The 14,739-nt window shown below is 47.0% G+C and overlaps 1 protein-coding gene across 1 annotated transcript in view; it reads right to left on the bottom strand.

Moving 5' to 3' along the window:
- Positions 1–14,739, bottom strand: part of trpm3 (transient receptor potential cation channel, subfamily M, member 3) — a 174,336-nt gene that overhangs the window by 36,442 nt on the left and 123,155 nt on the right. Inside the window, exons 17-19 of the mRNA XM_085992384.1 lie at positions 10,251–10,479; positions 2,102–2,269; positions 330–470 (exon numbers count right to left, since the gene is read on the bottom strand). Coding sequence (XP_085848510.1) covers positions 330–470; positions 2,102–2,269; positions 10,251–10,479 — 538 coding nt within the window. The remainder of the gene's footprint in view (positions 1–329; positions 471–2,101; positions 2,270–10,250; positions 10,480–14,739) is intronic.

Consider the following 14,739-nt stretch of genomic DNA (forward strand, 5'->3'; position numbering starts at 1 on the left):
GACCCAACACACCCAACTGAGGTAGTTGAATTTGAGCATGGTTAAGTGTGATTGACAGCCCTGATACTTGAACATAGAGCTATCAGTGAACAGTCAGTCACACCTTATGCATAAACCACTACCAGTTTGGATTTGATTTGAATTTGCCATCTGATGTTATTTTGGCCTTATGAACACTTAAAAAAGTCAATGTACCGAGGGCATTGACGCCAGTCTTTCAGCCCTGGTTGTTGTCAGGGAATTGCCAATAACTGGGAATGCGAGAATCTCACTGTTATGTATGCATCTTATTATACTGTCTACAAGCAAATCTTCATTCTATTACTTACTGTGTGAAACCAGAACTTGACAATAGGAGCATTGTAGAATTCATAGATTTTTCTCCCAAAGGGGATCATTCTATGTACACTCGGTACTTCCTCTTCATTTTTCTTTCGAACCGATTCTCCATTCACCCCATCCAGCATTGCCTGAAAGTAACAGATGTTCACAGCTGTGAGACTCGACCAACGGTAAGGGTTGCAATGGCCCCTGTATTTCTGCAAGGGGGTTGTCCCCCCATCTCCTGCCGTAACTTCAATAGAAGCCCCCCGCCCAGAGAAACTGCATACATGGGAGGGGGAGGGGGGTTCTGCTGAATTGATGGTGGGAGATTAGGGCGGAAATTCAAGGCCAATATGTTAGCATGGTCATGTCAGGAGGAGTTCAATGGAAATGAAAATAGGACGCTCCAGTTGTTAACCAATCTTCATGTGTGAGCCTCGATTGTAGGTACTAGTTGGTTATTGGGTTCCTGTCTCAAACTCCACATACAGGATCAGGAATGTGAGCTCTGGCCAGTTATCCCTCTCAACCCAGCCCAACAACAACAACTTGCATTTCTCTAGCACCTTTAATGTAGTAAAACGTCCCATAGGGCTTCAAAGGAGCGATCAGACAAAATTTGACACCGAGTCACATAAGGAGATATTCAGATAGCTCAAGGAGGTAGGTTTTAAGGAACATCTTAAAGGAGGAGAGAGAGAGATAGAGAAATGGAGAGGTTTATGGAGGGAATTCCAGAGTTTAGGACCTAGGCAGCTGAAGGCACGGCTGCCAATGGTAGAGATGTGCAAGAGGCCAGAATTGAAGGAGTGCAGACATCTCGGAGGGTTGTAGGACTGGAGGAGGTTACAGAGATGGGGAGGGACGAGGCCATGGAGGGATGTGAAAACAAGGATGAGAATTTTAAAATCGAGCGTTGCCAGACCGGGAGCCAAATGGATTGGACCTGAGCCCTTCCTGGAATATTTGGTTCAGTTACTGACTGAATAAATGCTCGGCTCCATCAGGTGGGGGAGGGGGCGGGGGCGCCGAAACATAAACATAAACCCATTTTTTCCCGTAGCCTATTTTAGTATCACTTTATCTCACTTCCTTTTCCTGATCCTTTACCAGATTCAATTTTAACACATGGCATAAGTAGAATACATTGTAAAGACTCATAGAATGCGATTTCTATCCCACTTGTGCTGCTTTCTCATTTCTCAGTTATCAGGTCAGCCCAGTCTTAACCCACGGGTGTTTCCCTATCTTATTAGTGCAGAAAAAAGCCTCACCCGCTCAACTGTGTCAGCCGTGGCTCAGTGGGTAGTGCTCTCATCTCTTAGTCAGAAGGTTGTGGGTTTAAGCCCCACTCCAGTGATTTGAGCATGTAATCTAGGCTGACACTCCCAGTGCAGTACTGAGGTGAGCACTGCGCTGTCGGAGTTGCCGTCCTTCGGATAAGGTGTTAAATCGAGGCCCTGTCTGCCCTCTCAGGTGGACCTAAAAGATTCCATGACACTATTTCAAAGACGAGCAGGGAGATCTCCCCGGTGTCCTGGCCAATATTTATTCCTTCAACCAACATCATTAAAAACAGATTATCTGGTTGTCATCACATTGCTGTTTGTGAGCAAATTGGCTGCCGCGTTTCCTACATTACAACAGTACTTCATTGGCTGTGAAGTGCTTTGGGATGTCTATCATTTCTGTTTCATAAGTTCACCCTGAATTAGGGAACATTTTTAGAGTTATCATTGTTCACTACACAATTTAAGTGCCCCTAGTGTTTGCTTACTGTGAACTCCATGTCCTCCTCCTCCTTCTCTTTGACTGGTTTCTCAGGCTCCTCCACTTCTTTCCCTAGTAAGGGCGACTCTTGGCTATGTGGCACATAAGACATTTCATTCTTGTTCTTAAATTCCAGGCTCAGGATTGATGGTGGCAGCAAGATGCCCAGAATAACCTTGGGAACAATTGAGAGAAAGACTTGTCAGAACCTCTCTTCAGACAGTAATGTTGTAACTTTAACACAGCCAATGGACTGAGAATGTGCAAAAATAACCTGAATTGGACAATTCAGGCACAGTAGGAGATCCCAAGGTGACTAGGTTAGATCTGTGAAGGAGACCAACAATGTTGATTGATGACTTATGCATTGTTCATTATGATGAAGGCTTCAAACACCTGGGAACGCAAGTTAAAAATTAAAACAATATGGGTGGAATAAATATTAATTGGGCCATTCTGTACACAGTGGGTACTTGTCAAACAAGTCACCGGGTTAGATGTGTTTGGGAGACAGTGAGGACTGAGGAGTATGATGAGAAGCTGGGTGGGATTGGATTGAGATGAAACAAAAAAGTGATGTCTTGTTGGACCTAAATGGTCCTAAAAATTTACACTGATGTGGTAGGATTGCTTTGAGTTTTGGGGTTAAAGCACCTCTTCACACAGAGGGTGGTGGAATTCTAGAACGCTCTCCTCCAAAAAGCTGTTGATGCTGGGGGCCAATTGAAAATTTCAAAACTGAGATTGATAGATTTTTGTTAGGCAAGGGTATTACGGGATATGGAACCAAGGCGGGTAGATGGAGTGGAGGTACAGATCAGCCATGACCTAATTGAATGGTGGAACAGGCTCGAGGGGCTGAATGTCCTCCTCCTGTTTCCGATGTTAGTGCAGATGGATGGAGTGTTACCCTGCAGCTGAGTTGTGCTACATCTGAGATGGAAGTGCTTGATACTCCCACGAGGTATGAAAACATGTTCTACAACCCCAATGCTTCCCTTCAATGAGCGCATACATCTCTCCTTTATGGCCCCCAGCTGGACTGCAGACCATGCTTTGGCTGAGAGGGTGGACAAAGGACTTGCTTCCAGTATTCCACCAAAGTTAGATATCTAGGAGGATTTTCCAATGTGACTTGTCCAGTGATTCTTCTCTCCCTTCTTATGATGAAACACCTCAATGATAAATGGAGGCACAATGGTACATTAAAAAAAACTGATCTTGGGAGTTGGGTGTCGCTGGCAAGGCTGCATTTATCGCCCACCCTACTTGTGCTGAACAGGCAGTGGTGGGCTTTCACCTAGAACCGCTGGAGTCCTTGAGTTGAAAGTGCTCCAACAAGGTAGGCAATGCCAGGATATTGACCCAGCAATGATGAAGGAATGGCGATCTATGTCCAAGTCAGGGTGGTGTGTGACTTGGAGGGGAACTTGCAAGTGATGCTATTTCCATGACATTGCTGCTTTTGTCATTCTCTGTGGTAGAGATAACTAGGTTGGAATAAGCCTGGTACATCCCGGCACCCCGTGGCACAAGGTAAGAGCACCATCACCCCTGTGCCAGCATAACCTTAAAGGCCTTTCTTTGTACTATGCCTGTTGTCTTATACCTGGTTTTGATCCATTCAAGTTCTAGTGTGTTATGCTGATAGATTTAGATGAGGAAAGACGGGAGGAGGCTCGAGTGGAGCATAAATGCCAGCATGGACTGGTTGGGCCGAATGACCTGTTTCTGCGCCGCACATCCTATGTAATCCTATGTATATAACCTCTTCTATTGACCTTTACAACAACAGCAACTTGCATTTATATAGCGCCATTAATGTAGTAAAAGGTCCCAAGGTGTTTCACAGCAGCATTATTAGACAAAAATTTGATACTGATCCACATAAGGAGATATTAGGGCAGATGAGCAAAAACTTGGTCAAACAGGTAAGTTTTTAAGGAGTGTTTTAAAGGAGGAGAGAGAGGTAGAGAGGTGGAGAGGTTTAGGGAGTGAATTCCAGAGCTTAGGGTCTTGGTAGCTGCAGGCACGGCCGCCAATGGTGGAGCGATTAAAGTTGAGCATGTGCAAGAGGCCAGAATTGGAGGAGCGCAGAGATCTCAGGGGTTGTAGGGCTGGAGGAGGTTACAGCGATAGGGAGTGGGGCGAGGAGGCCATGGAGGGATTTGAAAACAAGGATGAGAATTTTAAAATTGAGGTGTTGCTGGACTGGGAGCCAATGTAGGTCAGTGAGCACAGGGGGAGCGAAGGGTGAACGGGACTTGGTACGAGTTAGGACACGGGGCAATGTAGGTCAGTGAGCACAGGGGGAGCGAAGGGTGAACGGGACTTGGTACGAGTTAGGACACGGGGCAATGTAGGTCAGTGAGCACAGGGGGAGCGAAGGGTGAACGGGACTTGGTACGAGTTAGGACACGGGGTAATGTAGGTCAGTGAGCACAGGGGGAGCGAAGGGTGAATGGGACTAGGTGCGAGTTAGGACATGGGGCAATGTAGGTCAGTGAGCACAGGGGGAGCGAAGGGTGAACGGGACTTGGTACGAGTTAGGACACGGGGCAATGTAGGTCAGTGAGCACAGGGGGAGCGAAGGGTGAACGGGACTAGGTGCGAGTTAGGACACGGGGCAATGTAGGTCAGTGAGCACAGGGGGAGCGAAGGGTGAACGGGACTTGGTACGAGTTAGGACACGGGGCAATGTAGGTCAGTGAGCACAGGGGGAGCGAAGGGTGAACGGGACTTGGTACGAGTTAGGACACGGGGCAATGTAGGTCAGTGAGCACAGGGGGAGCGAAGGGTGAACGGGACTTGGTACGAGTTAGGACACGGGGTAATGTAGGTCAGTGAGCACAGGGGGAGCGAAGGGTGAATGGGACTAGGTGCGAGTTAGGACATGGGGCAATGTAGGTCAGTGAGCACAGGGGGAGCGAAGGGTGAACGGGACTTGGTACGAGTTAGGACACGGGGCAATGTAGGTCAGTGAGCACAGGGGGAGCGAAGGGTGAACGGGACTTGGTACGAGTTAGGACACGGGGCAATGTAGGTCAGTGAGCACAGGGGGAGCGAAGGGTGAACGGGACTAGGTGCGAGTTAGGACACGGGGCAATGTAGGTCAGTGAGCACAGGGGGAGCGAAGGGTGAACGGGACTTGGTGCGAGTTAGGATGTTGGCAGCAGAGTTTTGGATGAGCTCAAATGATGAAGGGCATAAGATGGGAGGCCGGGTTTACTGTGTTATTTATGATTGAGTTACTATTATGATTACAATCCAAGAAACCTATAAGATAAAATCAACTTAAGGAACAAGGGGCGTGAAATTCAGTTACGCCCCGTTTGGGGGTGGTAATCGAGTTAAGGCTGGACATTTAGCGCCCGGCGCGGAAGTACTGCCCTGGCCACTAAATTCGGCTTATCGCCGCGCCCAGGAGGTGGAGCACAATCTCGGGTGCACCACTTCCTGTTGGGGCAGTAACCGAGGCGATGTCGGGTCGCGATCAGCAGCGTCCGTGGAGGTGAAAGGATTCGCAAATTTCATGTCTCCCCTGAAGATTTACTTCTGGCTTATTGGAGAAACCCTGGCTGGACTGAGTTTAAAATCCAGGGCTCCAGGGCTCAACAAGATGGCTACGGTCAACCTCATGGCCAAGGCCTGTAAAGTTCAGGTTTGGACTGGCAAAGAAGGAATGTTCCAGAAATTAGAAGGCAGACAGGCCTTCTGCATTTATGTATGAGAAGCAAACAGTGGCATTCGGGCCTCTGATTAAAACCCATCAAGGCCGTTTGCACAGATAATCAACGGGTAATAGCTGCATTCAGACCTTCGTTAGCTGACTTCAACACTGTTTGAAAACGATCAACGGGGCATTCAAACTGGAATGGCCCCATCACAAGACCAGTTAGACAAAGGGAAACACTTATGGGACGTTTAAAAACCGATTAACCGGCCATCCAGGTCGACGGGCCCAGATCGGTTTCCTTTGTATCATCTTCAACACATCCAGGTCAGACAAAGAAACAAGCTGATCTGGCGAGTGATAAGGGCTCCCAGAAAGGGGTATAAGTAGTCCCTCGGGAAGCCACATCTCTCTCTCTCTCACCTGGACTCCGGTGCCCTGCCTTACCATCAAGAAGATCGACGACGAAGAGCCCGTCCAAGGGAAGCAGGATACCCGCAGTTACATTTTAAATCACTGGGGTATCTCTGCTCTGGGCGGTGAAAACCCTAAAGACATCGGCAGGCAACAGGGCACGGAGCAGGCGCTGTAATATCCGAGACTGGTGAGCATAAACTTTCTGGCCCATCGCAAGACAACTTAGATAGGTGTAAAGGGTGGGAGTTAAGGGGATTGCTAAGATTGTCATTTTAGTCATTTTCCCTCGATGTGTCCGTTTCTCCTCCCCCGCTAAGTGTAATTGTGTTACATACATAGTGATTTTCTCTGTATAGTGCTTATTTTTCCCTATTTTTAATAAACATTGGTTTTCTTTGCACCAAACCACTGGTATCGTTTTGTTTATATCGCTACTCGTAATAAGTCCGGTGGTCAGAACCAGAGGGGAAGCGATTCGAACCGCACGGGGCTGGAGCAGCTCAGATACGCCTGACTGGCCAGACACAAACCCCAAACCAAAACCCCCTACAGAGGATCCGGCGAGCGCTGCTGAATTTCAACGCCCCTCCCCTTCAGTTAAAGGGGAGGGCCGCTGCGCACTCTGCAGGGCCTCCGATGGCCCACACTAGGCCACCAGGGCAGTGTGGTGCTATGGCAGCAGCCCGGCGCCGAGACGCAGTGCCGGGCTGCGCGATGGCGGCCAGGACCACGCCACAGCCTGCCATGGAAGACCGGCCTGGAGGTCGGCCAAAAAAAGAAAATGGCGGCGCGGGTCACGGCCGCACCTCCCCTTTAAATACCGCCCAGCGAGCGGAGGTCGGCCCGGCTCACAACCCGTGAGGCAGGCGCTGACATCGTCTGCGGCAGCCTTGTGAGGCACAGCCGAATTTCTGCCGTGGGGCGGTAAGGGGACATGGCGGGCCGCTAAGGGGTCACGGCACACAGCGATGATGTCATCGCCGGTGGCGCAGCGGCCTGGGGCACTACCGGTGGGGGCCTGGCGCTATCAGGCAGCGCCTCCACATCGCTCCACCGAATTTCTCAGGAGGCGCTTTTTTCGAGCCCCCCCCCCAAACCGGATGATAACCCCTTTGCGCCCCATTAGCGCCCCCCCCCGGAGGCGCTAACGGCAGGCGCAAAGGAGCCGAATTTCTAGCCCAACCCCTTCACATTCAGAGATGAAACAGGTTATCAATAATTGCAGTAAACGTGGACGCAGTTTAAACATTCAAGACAGAAATTGATAGATTCCTGAATTAACAGGGATATGGGCTGAATTCCAATGCAGAAGGGAATTGTTAATGGACCGAGCAGGTACTGTACGTGACCCTAAGTAACAGACATGCTATTTCGGTTGAATGTCCTGATGCTTTCATGATCCGATTACAGCTTTGAGAACTAAGGTCACAAAATCTTGAATTAGTCAGTAATTATTGGCCAATATTTTTGCCACTTTTTCTTGTCTATATTTCAGTTTAAAAAGAATGCATCCCCATGAAAACAATTCACCAGGATGGATCCTGTTTTCTGATGAGATTTAATGGGTGAAAAAAGGAAGAAAGACTTGCATTTATATAGCGCCTTTCACGACCGCAAAACATCCCAAAGTGCTTTACAGCCAGTGAAGTAATTTTGAAGTGTAGTCACTGTTGTAATGTAGGAAACGTGGCAGCCAATTTGCGCACAGTGAGATCCCACAAACAGCAATGTGATAATGACCAGATCATCTGTTTTGTTCAGAGATGTTGATTGAAATGCCTATAGTCTGCACTAATATCTTAGAATCCTACAGCAGAGAAGGAGGTAATTTGGCCCCTCATGCCTGTGCCAGCTCTTTGAAAAAGCTATCTTATTAGTCCCACTCCTCCACTGCTCCTTCCACCATAGCCCTGCAAGCCCTTTAAGTATTTATCCAATTCCCACACTGAGTAATTATTGCTTGAGTGACTGCAGGTGTAAAGGTTTGAATTGAGCATGTACGATCCTGTGCATCAAAAACTGGGTTCGTGGAACAAAAGTACAGGTTTTGTTCGCCTATCGATGGTGACTAGGAGATCAATTAAAATCTCATCTTGTGCAACCTCAAGACTTAAATGGGTTCTAATTGTCGACACTAATTAGGCCTGGGGCGCCTTACTCTAGAAAAGAGAAGGCTGAGGGGTGGCCTGGTAGAGGTCTTTAAAATCATGAAAGGGTTCGATAGGGTAAACGTAGAGAAGATGTTTCCACTTCTGGGGGGAGTCCAAAACTAGAGGCCATCAATATAAGATGGTCACTAATAAATCCAATAAAGAATTCAGGAGAAACTTCTTTACCCAGAGAGTGGTGAGAATCTGGAACTCGCTACCACAGGGAGTGGCTGAGGCGAATAGCAGAGATGCATTTAAGGGGAAGCTAGATAAACACATGAGGGAGGGAAGAAGGAATAGAAGGCTATAGTGATGGGGTCAGATGAAGTAGGGGTGGGAGGAGGCTTGTGTGGAGCATAAACGCTGGCACGGACCAGTTGGGCCGAATGGCCTGTTTCTGTGCTGTAGCCCTGATGTAACTATGTAATATGTGACCCTCTTTTCCCCTAGTTTTCACCCCTTATTAGCCCCCTACCCCCAACCCTGAACCACACATCTCCCGTGGCAGAGACAGTGGGACGTGCAAGTCTCCACTGAGGATCCAACTTTTGGCCGACGGCCAGGAGTGATGTGTGAGTGGCCTGACAGAGAACTCCCTATCTGATTTTCTTTGGCCTTTGATGGGGAAAACATTTGCACGCAGAAACATGAATTGAATCGTGATGGAACTAGCACATGGTTCCTTTGGCTGACCTCCAATCCAAACAAAACAGAAAATCTAATGACCCTTTAGTTGCTGGCGTTGTTAGCAGAATATCATGAATTATGTCCAATTAAAATATGTTTCATAGTTAAATTTGCAACGAAGCAATGCTCCTACCACTATCACATCTGTTATTCCAACTTGCCTGAAAGTGTAGGCTGGAAGGGAGCAGATGAGGGAATGTATTGCTCATGTAATTATCTTCTTTTCTCTCCTAATACAGTGACTACACTTCAAAAGAACTTCATTGGATGTAAAACGCTTTGGGACGTCTGGAGGTCGTGAAAGGCGCTATATAAATGCAAGTCTTTCTTTCTCTCATTCTTGATACACATAGACACAAATAGAAAGTTTCTCACACTTTTATTTACTCCCTTTGTCACACATACAAATTTCTGTGTCACACTTCAAAAAAGAGAAAGAAAGCTAATTGTTTCGTGCTGGGAGTTGTCAGGGATTTCCAAACATCCCTCAATCAATGGAAAAACTCCCAGCAATAGTATGTACTCTTCAATCCACCTCAGCATCTCCCCAGCGGCTATTAGCCGCTAACCGAGCTCAGGATCGGCCTATTCACAGCGATTAGTATCGTAACATTGGCCGTCTCCGCCCCTGCCTCAGCCCACCTGCTCCTGAAACCCTGATCCATGCCTTTGTCACCTCCAGACTCAACAGCAACAACAACTTACATTTATATAGCACCTTTAATATAGTAAAACGCCCCAAGGCACTTCACAGGAGCGTTTTCAGACAAAATTTGACACCGAGCCACAAAAGGAGATATTAGAACAGAGAGGTAGGTTTTAAGGAGCGTCATAAAGGAGGAGAGCACTGGAGAGAGGTTTAGGAAGGGAGTTCCAGAGCTTATGAGCTGAAGGCACGGCCACCAATGGTGGAGCGATTAAAATCAGGTATGCTCAAGAGGCCAGAATTTGAGGACCGCAGAGATCTCGGAGGGTTGTAGTGCTGTAGGAGGTTACAGAGATAGGAAGGGGCGAGGCCATGGATGGATTTGAAAACAAGGATGAGAATTTAAAAATTGAAGCCAATGTAGGTCAGCGAGCTCAGGGGTGAGTGTGACTTGGTGAAAGTTAGGATACGGGCAGCAGAGTTTTGGACTCAGTGCTCTCATGGTCTGTTTCTGCGCTGTAAAATTCTCTGTAACTCTCTGTTTAAAATGTTCCCGGACTGCGCCATGTTGCTTCATGCTAACCTTCAGGCTGGAGTTCTTCCGCATTCGGAGCCTGCCCATCCACATGTCGGTGAGGAGCATCTGACTACAGGTGTGCGCGATGAAGTCTCGGTGTTTGGCTGCCACGGCCAGCTGCAGACAGGTGGAGTTACTCCAATTCTTCAACTCGTAAGTCAGCAGCTTCATGGCCATCTGCTCCTCCTGCTTGTACGACTGGTCCAGGAGCTCGACAGCGAGCTGCGCAAACTCCCTGCACAAATAATGACATTCAGTCAGTCCCACTCCGAGGACAAATTAAAATCCACTCAAAGCAAAGTTACTTTTCAATGTTTTCCCTTAGGAACAGGCAGAGGCCCATTCAGCCCCTTTGAGCTTGTCCTCTGTCCAGCCTCTCAGTCTGGTGTGTCTGGAGTTTTGAAGAATGAGAAGTGATCTCATTGAAACATACAAGATTCTGAGAGGGGTTGACAGTGTAGATGCTGAGAGGTTTTTTTCCCTGGCTGGAGAGTCTAGAACTAGGAATCATAGTCTCAGGATAAGGGGTCGGCCATTTAGGACTGAGATGAGGAGAGATTTCTTCACTCAGAGGGTGGTGAATCTTTGGAATTCTCTACCCCAGAGGGATGTGGGTGCTCAGTCATTGAGTATATTCAAGGCTGAGATTGATTGATTTTTGGGCTCTAGGGGAATCAAGGGATAATGGGATAGGGTGGGAAAATGGAGTTGAGGTCGAAGATCAGTCTTGATCTTATTGAATGGCGGAGCAGGCTCAAGGGCCGTATAGCCTACTCCTGCTCCTAATTCTTATGTTCTTATATGTTGTCTAGCGGGGGGGCATAAAGGAGAGATGTATGTGCTAATTGAGGGGAAGAATGTCACTGCTGGGGTGTTTCATCACCTCATGTGTGTATCAAGCACTCCCACCTCAGGTGTAGCACAACTCAGCTGCAGGGTAACGTTCCATCCGTCTGTACTGACATCGGAAACAGGAGCAGGACATTCAGCCCCTCGAGCCTGTTCCACCATTCAATTAGATCATGACTGATCTGTATCTTAACTCCATCCACCCGCTTTGGTTCTGTAACCCTTAAAACCTAACAAAAATCTATCAATCTCAGTTTTGAAATTTTCATTTGACCTCCAGCCTCAACAGCTTTTTGGGGGAGAGAGTTCCAGATTTCCACTGCCCTTTGTGTGAAGAAGTGCTTCCTGACATCACCCCTGAACGGCCCAGCTCTAATTTTAAGGTTCTGCCCCCTTGTTCTGGACTCCCCACCAGAGGAAATAGCTTCGCTCTATCTACCCTCGAAACTCCTTTAATCATCTTAAACACCTCGATTAGATCATTTCTTAATCTTCTGTACTTGAGGGAATACAGGCCTAGTCTATGCAACCTACCCTCATAATTTAACCCTTTCAGTCCCAGTATCATTCTGGTGAATCTGTGCTGCACCCCCTCCAAGTCCAATGTATCCTTCCCGAGGTGCGGGGCCCAGAACTGAACGCAGTGCTCCAGGTGGGGTCTAACCGGAGTTTTATATAACTGTAACATAACTTCCACCCTTTGATTTCCAGCCCTCTTGAGATGAAGACTAACATTCCATTAGCCTTTTTAATCATAGCCTTCTCTTCTGTTGGTGCTGACTCTCACATGGTTCCAGATTGACAGGAGCCCTCTGGTATCTTGCCATTCTTCATGTGTGATCCTTGACAGTGAGAGTCGACAGGCTATTTTTCCCCCTTACCGTCCACAGCTCCCTTTCCATTCCCCAACCACACCGCCCTCACCATTGACCCTTGGGGGAAACACATCTCCCACTGCTGCCTCACTGGTTCACTCTTTAACACCCAACTCCCTCTCCTCTGGTCCTCTACCTGTCACAATGTTATGTAGGAGGAAGTTTTTGCTTATCCAGTTCAGAGTGGCAACAGATATGGGGCTAACGGAGGAGACTGAGAGGTAAAGCTGAAGATAAATGTGAAAACTGACCCCACCCTTAAAGATGATGTTGGCAGGAGTAGCATGCAAATGATGAAGTGTGGGTGAAGTGGTGGGTGATATTAAGGCTTTGGAAAGGGTGCAGAGGAGGGCCACTTGACTAATTCCCAGTTTAAAGCATCTTAGTTACCTGGAAAGGCTAAAAGAGTTGGGACTCTACACTTTAGAGAAGCGTAGACTTAGGGGTAATCTGAGATTTTCCTATTAAATAGGTTAGGGAGGCCAGCGGTCACTATTTGAAGTTGTACAAGGCCAGTTCTAGGTTAGATGTCTGAAGGTGGTTCTTTTCCCAGAGAATAGTGGACCTCTGGATCAGGCTGCCGGCTGGTGCGGTGGACACCGACTTGCGGAATTCCTTCAAATGAAAGATGGATCTGTTTCTGGCTGGGGCGGAGAACACCTCTTACAAAATGGTAGGTACTGCATGGAGCTATCAGGGCCAGAGCGATCTCTTGGATTAGTTTCGATTGCCTAAGGGGGTCAGAGAAGAATTTCCCAGATTTTTTTCCTCCAAATTGCCCTGTGGTTTTTTAATCTGGTCTTTCACCTCTCCCAGGAGATCTCATGGTTTCGGGTGGGGTGGAGAGTGTATATATCGTGATACACAAGGTACCGCAATTATGTGAGACAGGCTGGATAGACCAGAGGGTCTTTTCCTGTCTGTTATTGTGCTTATATTCGTATGTTCGTATCAAGGATGGAATGCTGAGATATATCAGAGGTGACCATGTGGGTACAGGATGAGAAGCCATTGGAAGCAATGTAATAACTACAGGTAAGAATGGAGCCAAGAGAAAACAGTGGCATGGACAGAGACTGTAAAGGAGAGATATTCAAGGAGCATGGAGTGCACAAAAGTGTTGAAGGCAATAGAGATGTCAAGGTAGATGAGGAGGAACATTATAAATAATTAGTAGCCCATAAGGATTTACAAGGATGATACCAGAACTGAGAGGTTATAACTATCAGGAAAGATTGAACAGCCTAGCGCTATTTTCTCTAGAAAACAGAAGGCTGTGGGATGATATGACAAAGGTCTTTAAGATTATGAAAGGGCTCAATAGAGTAAATGTAGAGAAGATGTTTCCACTTGTGGGGGAGACCAAAACTAGGGGCCAGAAATATAAGATAGTCGCTAATAAATCCAATAGGGGATTCAGGAGAGTGGTGAGAATGTGGAACTTGCTATCACAGGGAGTAGTTGAGGTGAATAGCATAGATGCATTTAAGGGGAAGCTAGATAAGTACATGAGGGAGAAAGGAATAGAAGGATATGCTGATAGGGTTAGATAAAGAGGTGTGAGAGGAGGCTCATGTGGAGCATAAACACCGGTGTGGACCAGTTGGGTCGAATGGCCTGTTTCTGTGCTGTAAATTCTATGTAGGTTGTTTTATCCCCAACTATTGCTCAAGCCTAGCATTTGAAGCACAATTTAGACAAATCGCATTTGGCCATATCTACCCTCCTTGGAAGGTAAGGATTTTATCAGATGAAATGATATAGAGTTGGTCAGCGAGATTAATTTTGATCAAACCCCAAATTGTTAAAACTTACATATAAACTTACATATAAATGAAAGCCAAAATAATTATATGCAGCTTAAGGTTGAGGATAAATGTCAGTATTCGATTCCTCATCTCAGACATACACAGGGCTGCATTGCCTTCTGTTTGGTCACCGTTCCTGGGTGTGCCAGGGTGGTCAACAAGAGAAAAGTTGGGGTGTAAGACCAGGTCTTCACCCCAAAAAACACCAACAGCGATATTCCTTGTGCTCCACTGGGAGTAGACGAATTTGGCCACTCCTCTGTGTAAGCAGTTCGAATCCGACACCAAATATGGGTTACAACATAGTCCTTTTATTGTATTCAACCAAGTCCAGAACACACAATTTCTTTGAGTAGTAGACATACAGAGAAATAAACAATATTACTGTGTTCCTCCTGGTAGACTGGTAACCTGTGTCGATTCTTTCGATCTTGACTCTCTCTACAAATTGTTAAGGAAAGCTCAAGATCTTTATAGGCTGCTAGTCACGCACGCTGTTATTGCTGATTCATTATGACACGACAAGTGTTATTGTGAACAAGACTCGCAGAAACACCAGATGCCAACTTGTTTATCATCCTGTCCTATTGTCCCACTTCCTATCTCAAGACTGCCTTGGCTATCTCGTTTCATAATGTGGCCACAAAAATAAGTCAAGAAACATGAATCACACATTCTGCAGTTTCAGCGAAAACTAAACCACAGAGTCAGCTAAATTGTACCCTGACACATTAAACCCTAAAGCGCCCTGGGAAAGGACAACTTTGACCATTTCATTACTTCTAGCTACAGTAAAAATCTACCAGCTACAGGAAACTTTGGTTTATCCGGAGGTTAACTGTCCGGAATGCTCGAACCACCAGCAAAAATCAGGAGCCGTTTCGTTAGGTTTGTTTTCTTTTTGTTGCTTTTTCTTCCACCAGTCAGGCTCTGCAAGGTCTCGCTGAAGCTGTTGCTAAGCTA

Source organism: Somniosus microcephalus, chromosome 1, assembly GCF_052327205.1.
Source record: "Somniosus microcephalus isolate GS21.2 chromosome 1, FLI_Smic_1.0, whole genome shotgun sequence".
Taxonomy (NCBI): domain Eukaryota; kingdom Metazoa; phylum Chordata; class Chondrichthyes; order Squaliformes; family Somniosidae; genus Somniosus; species Somniosus microcephalus.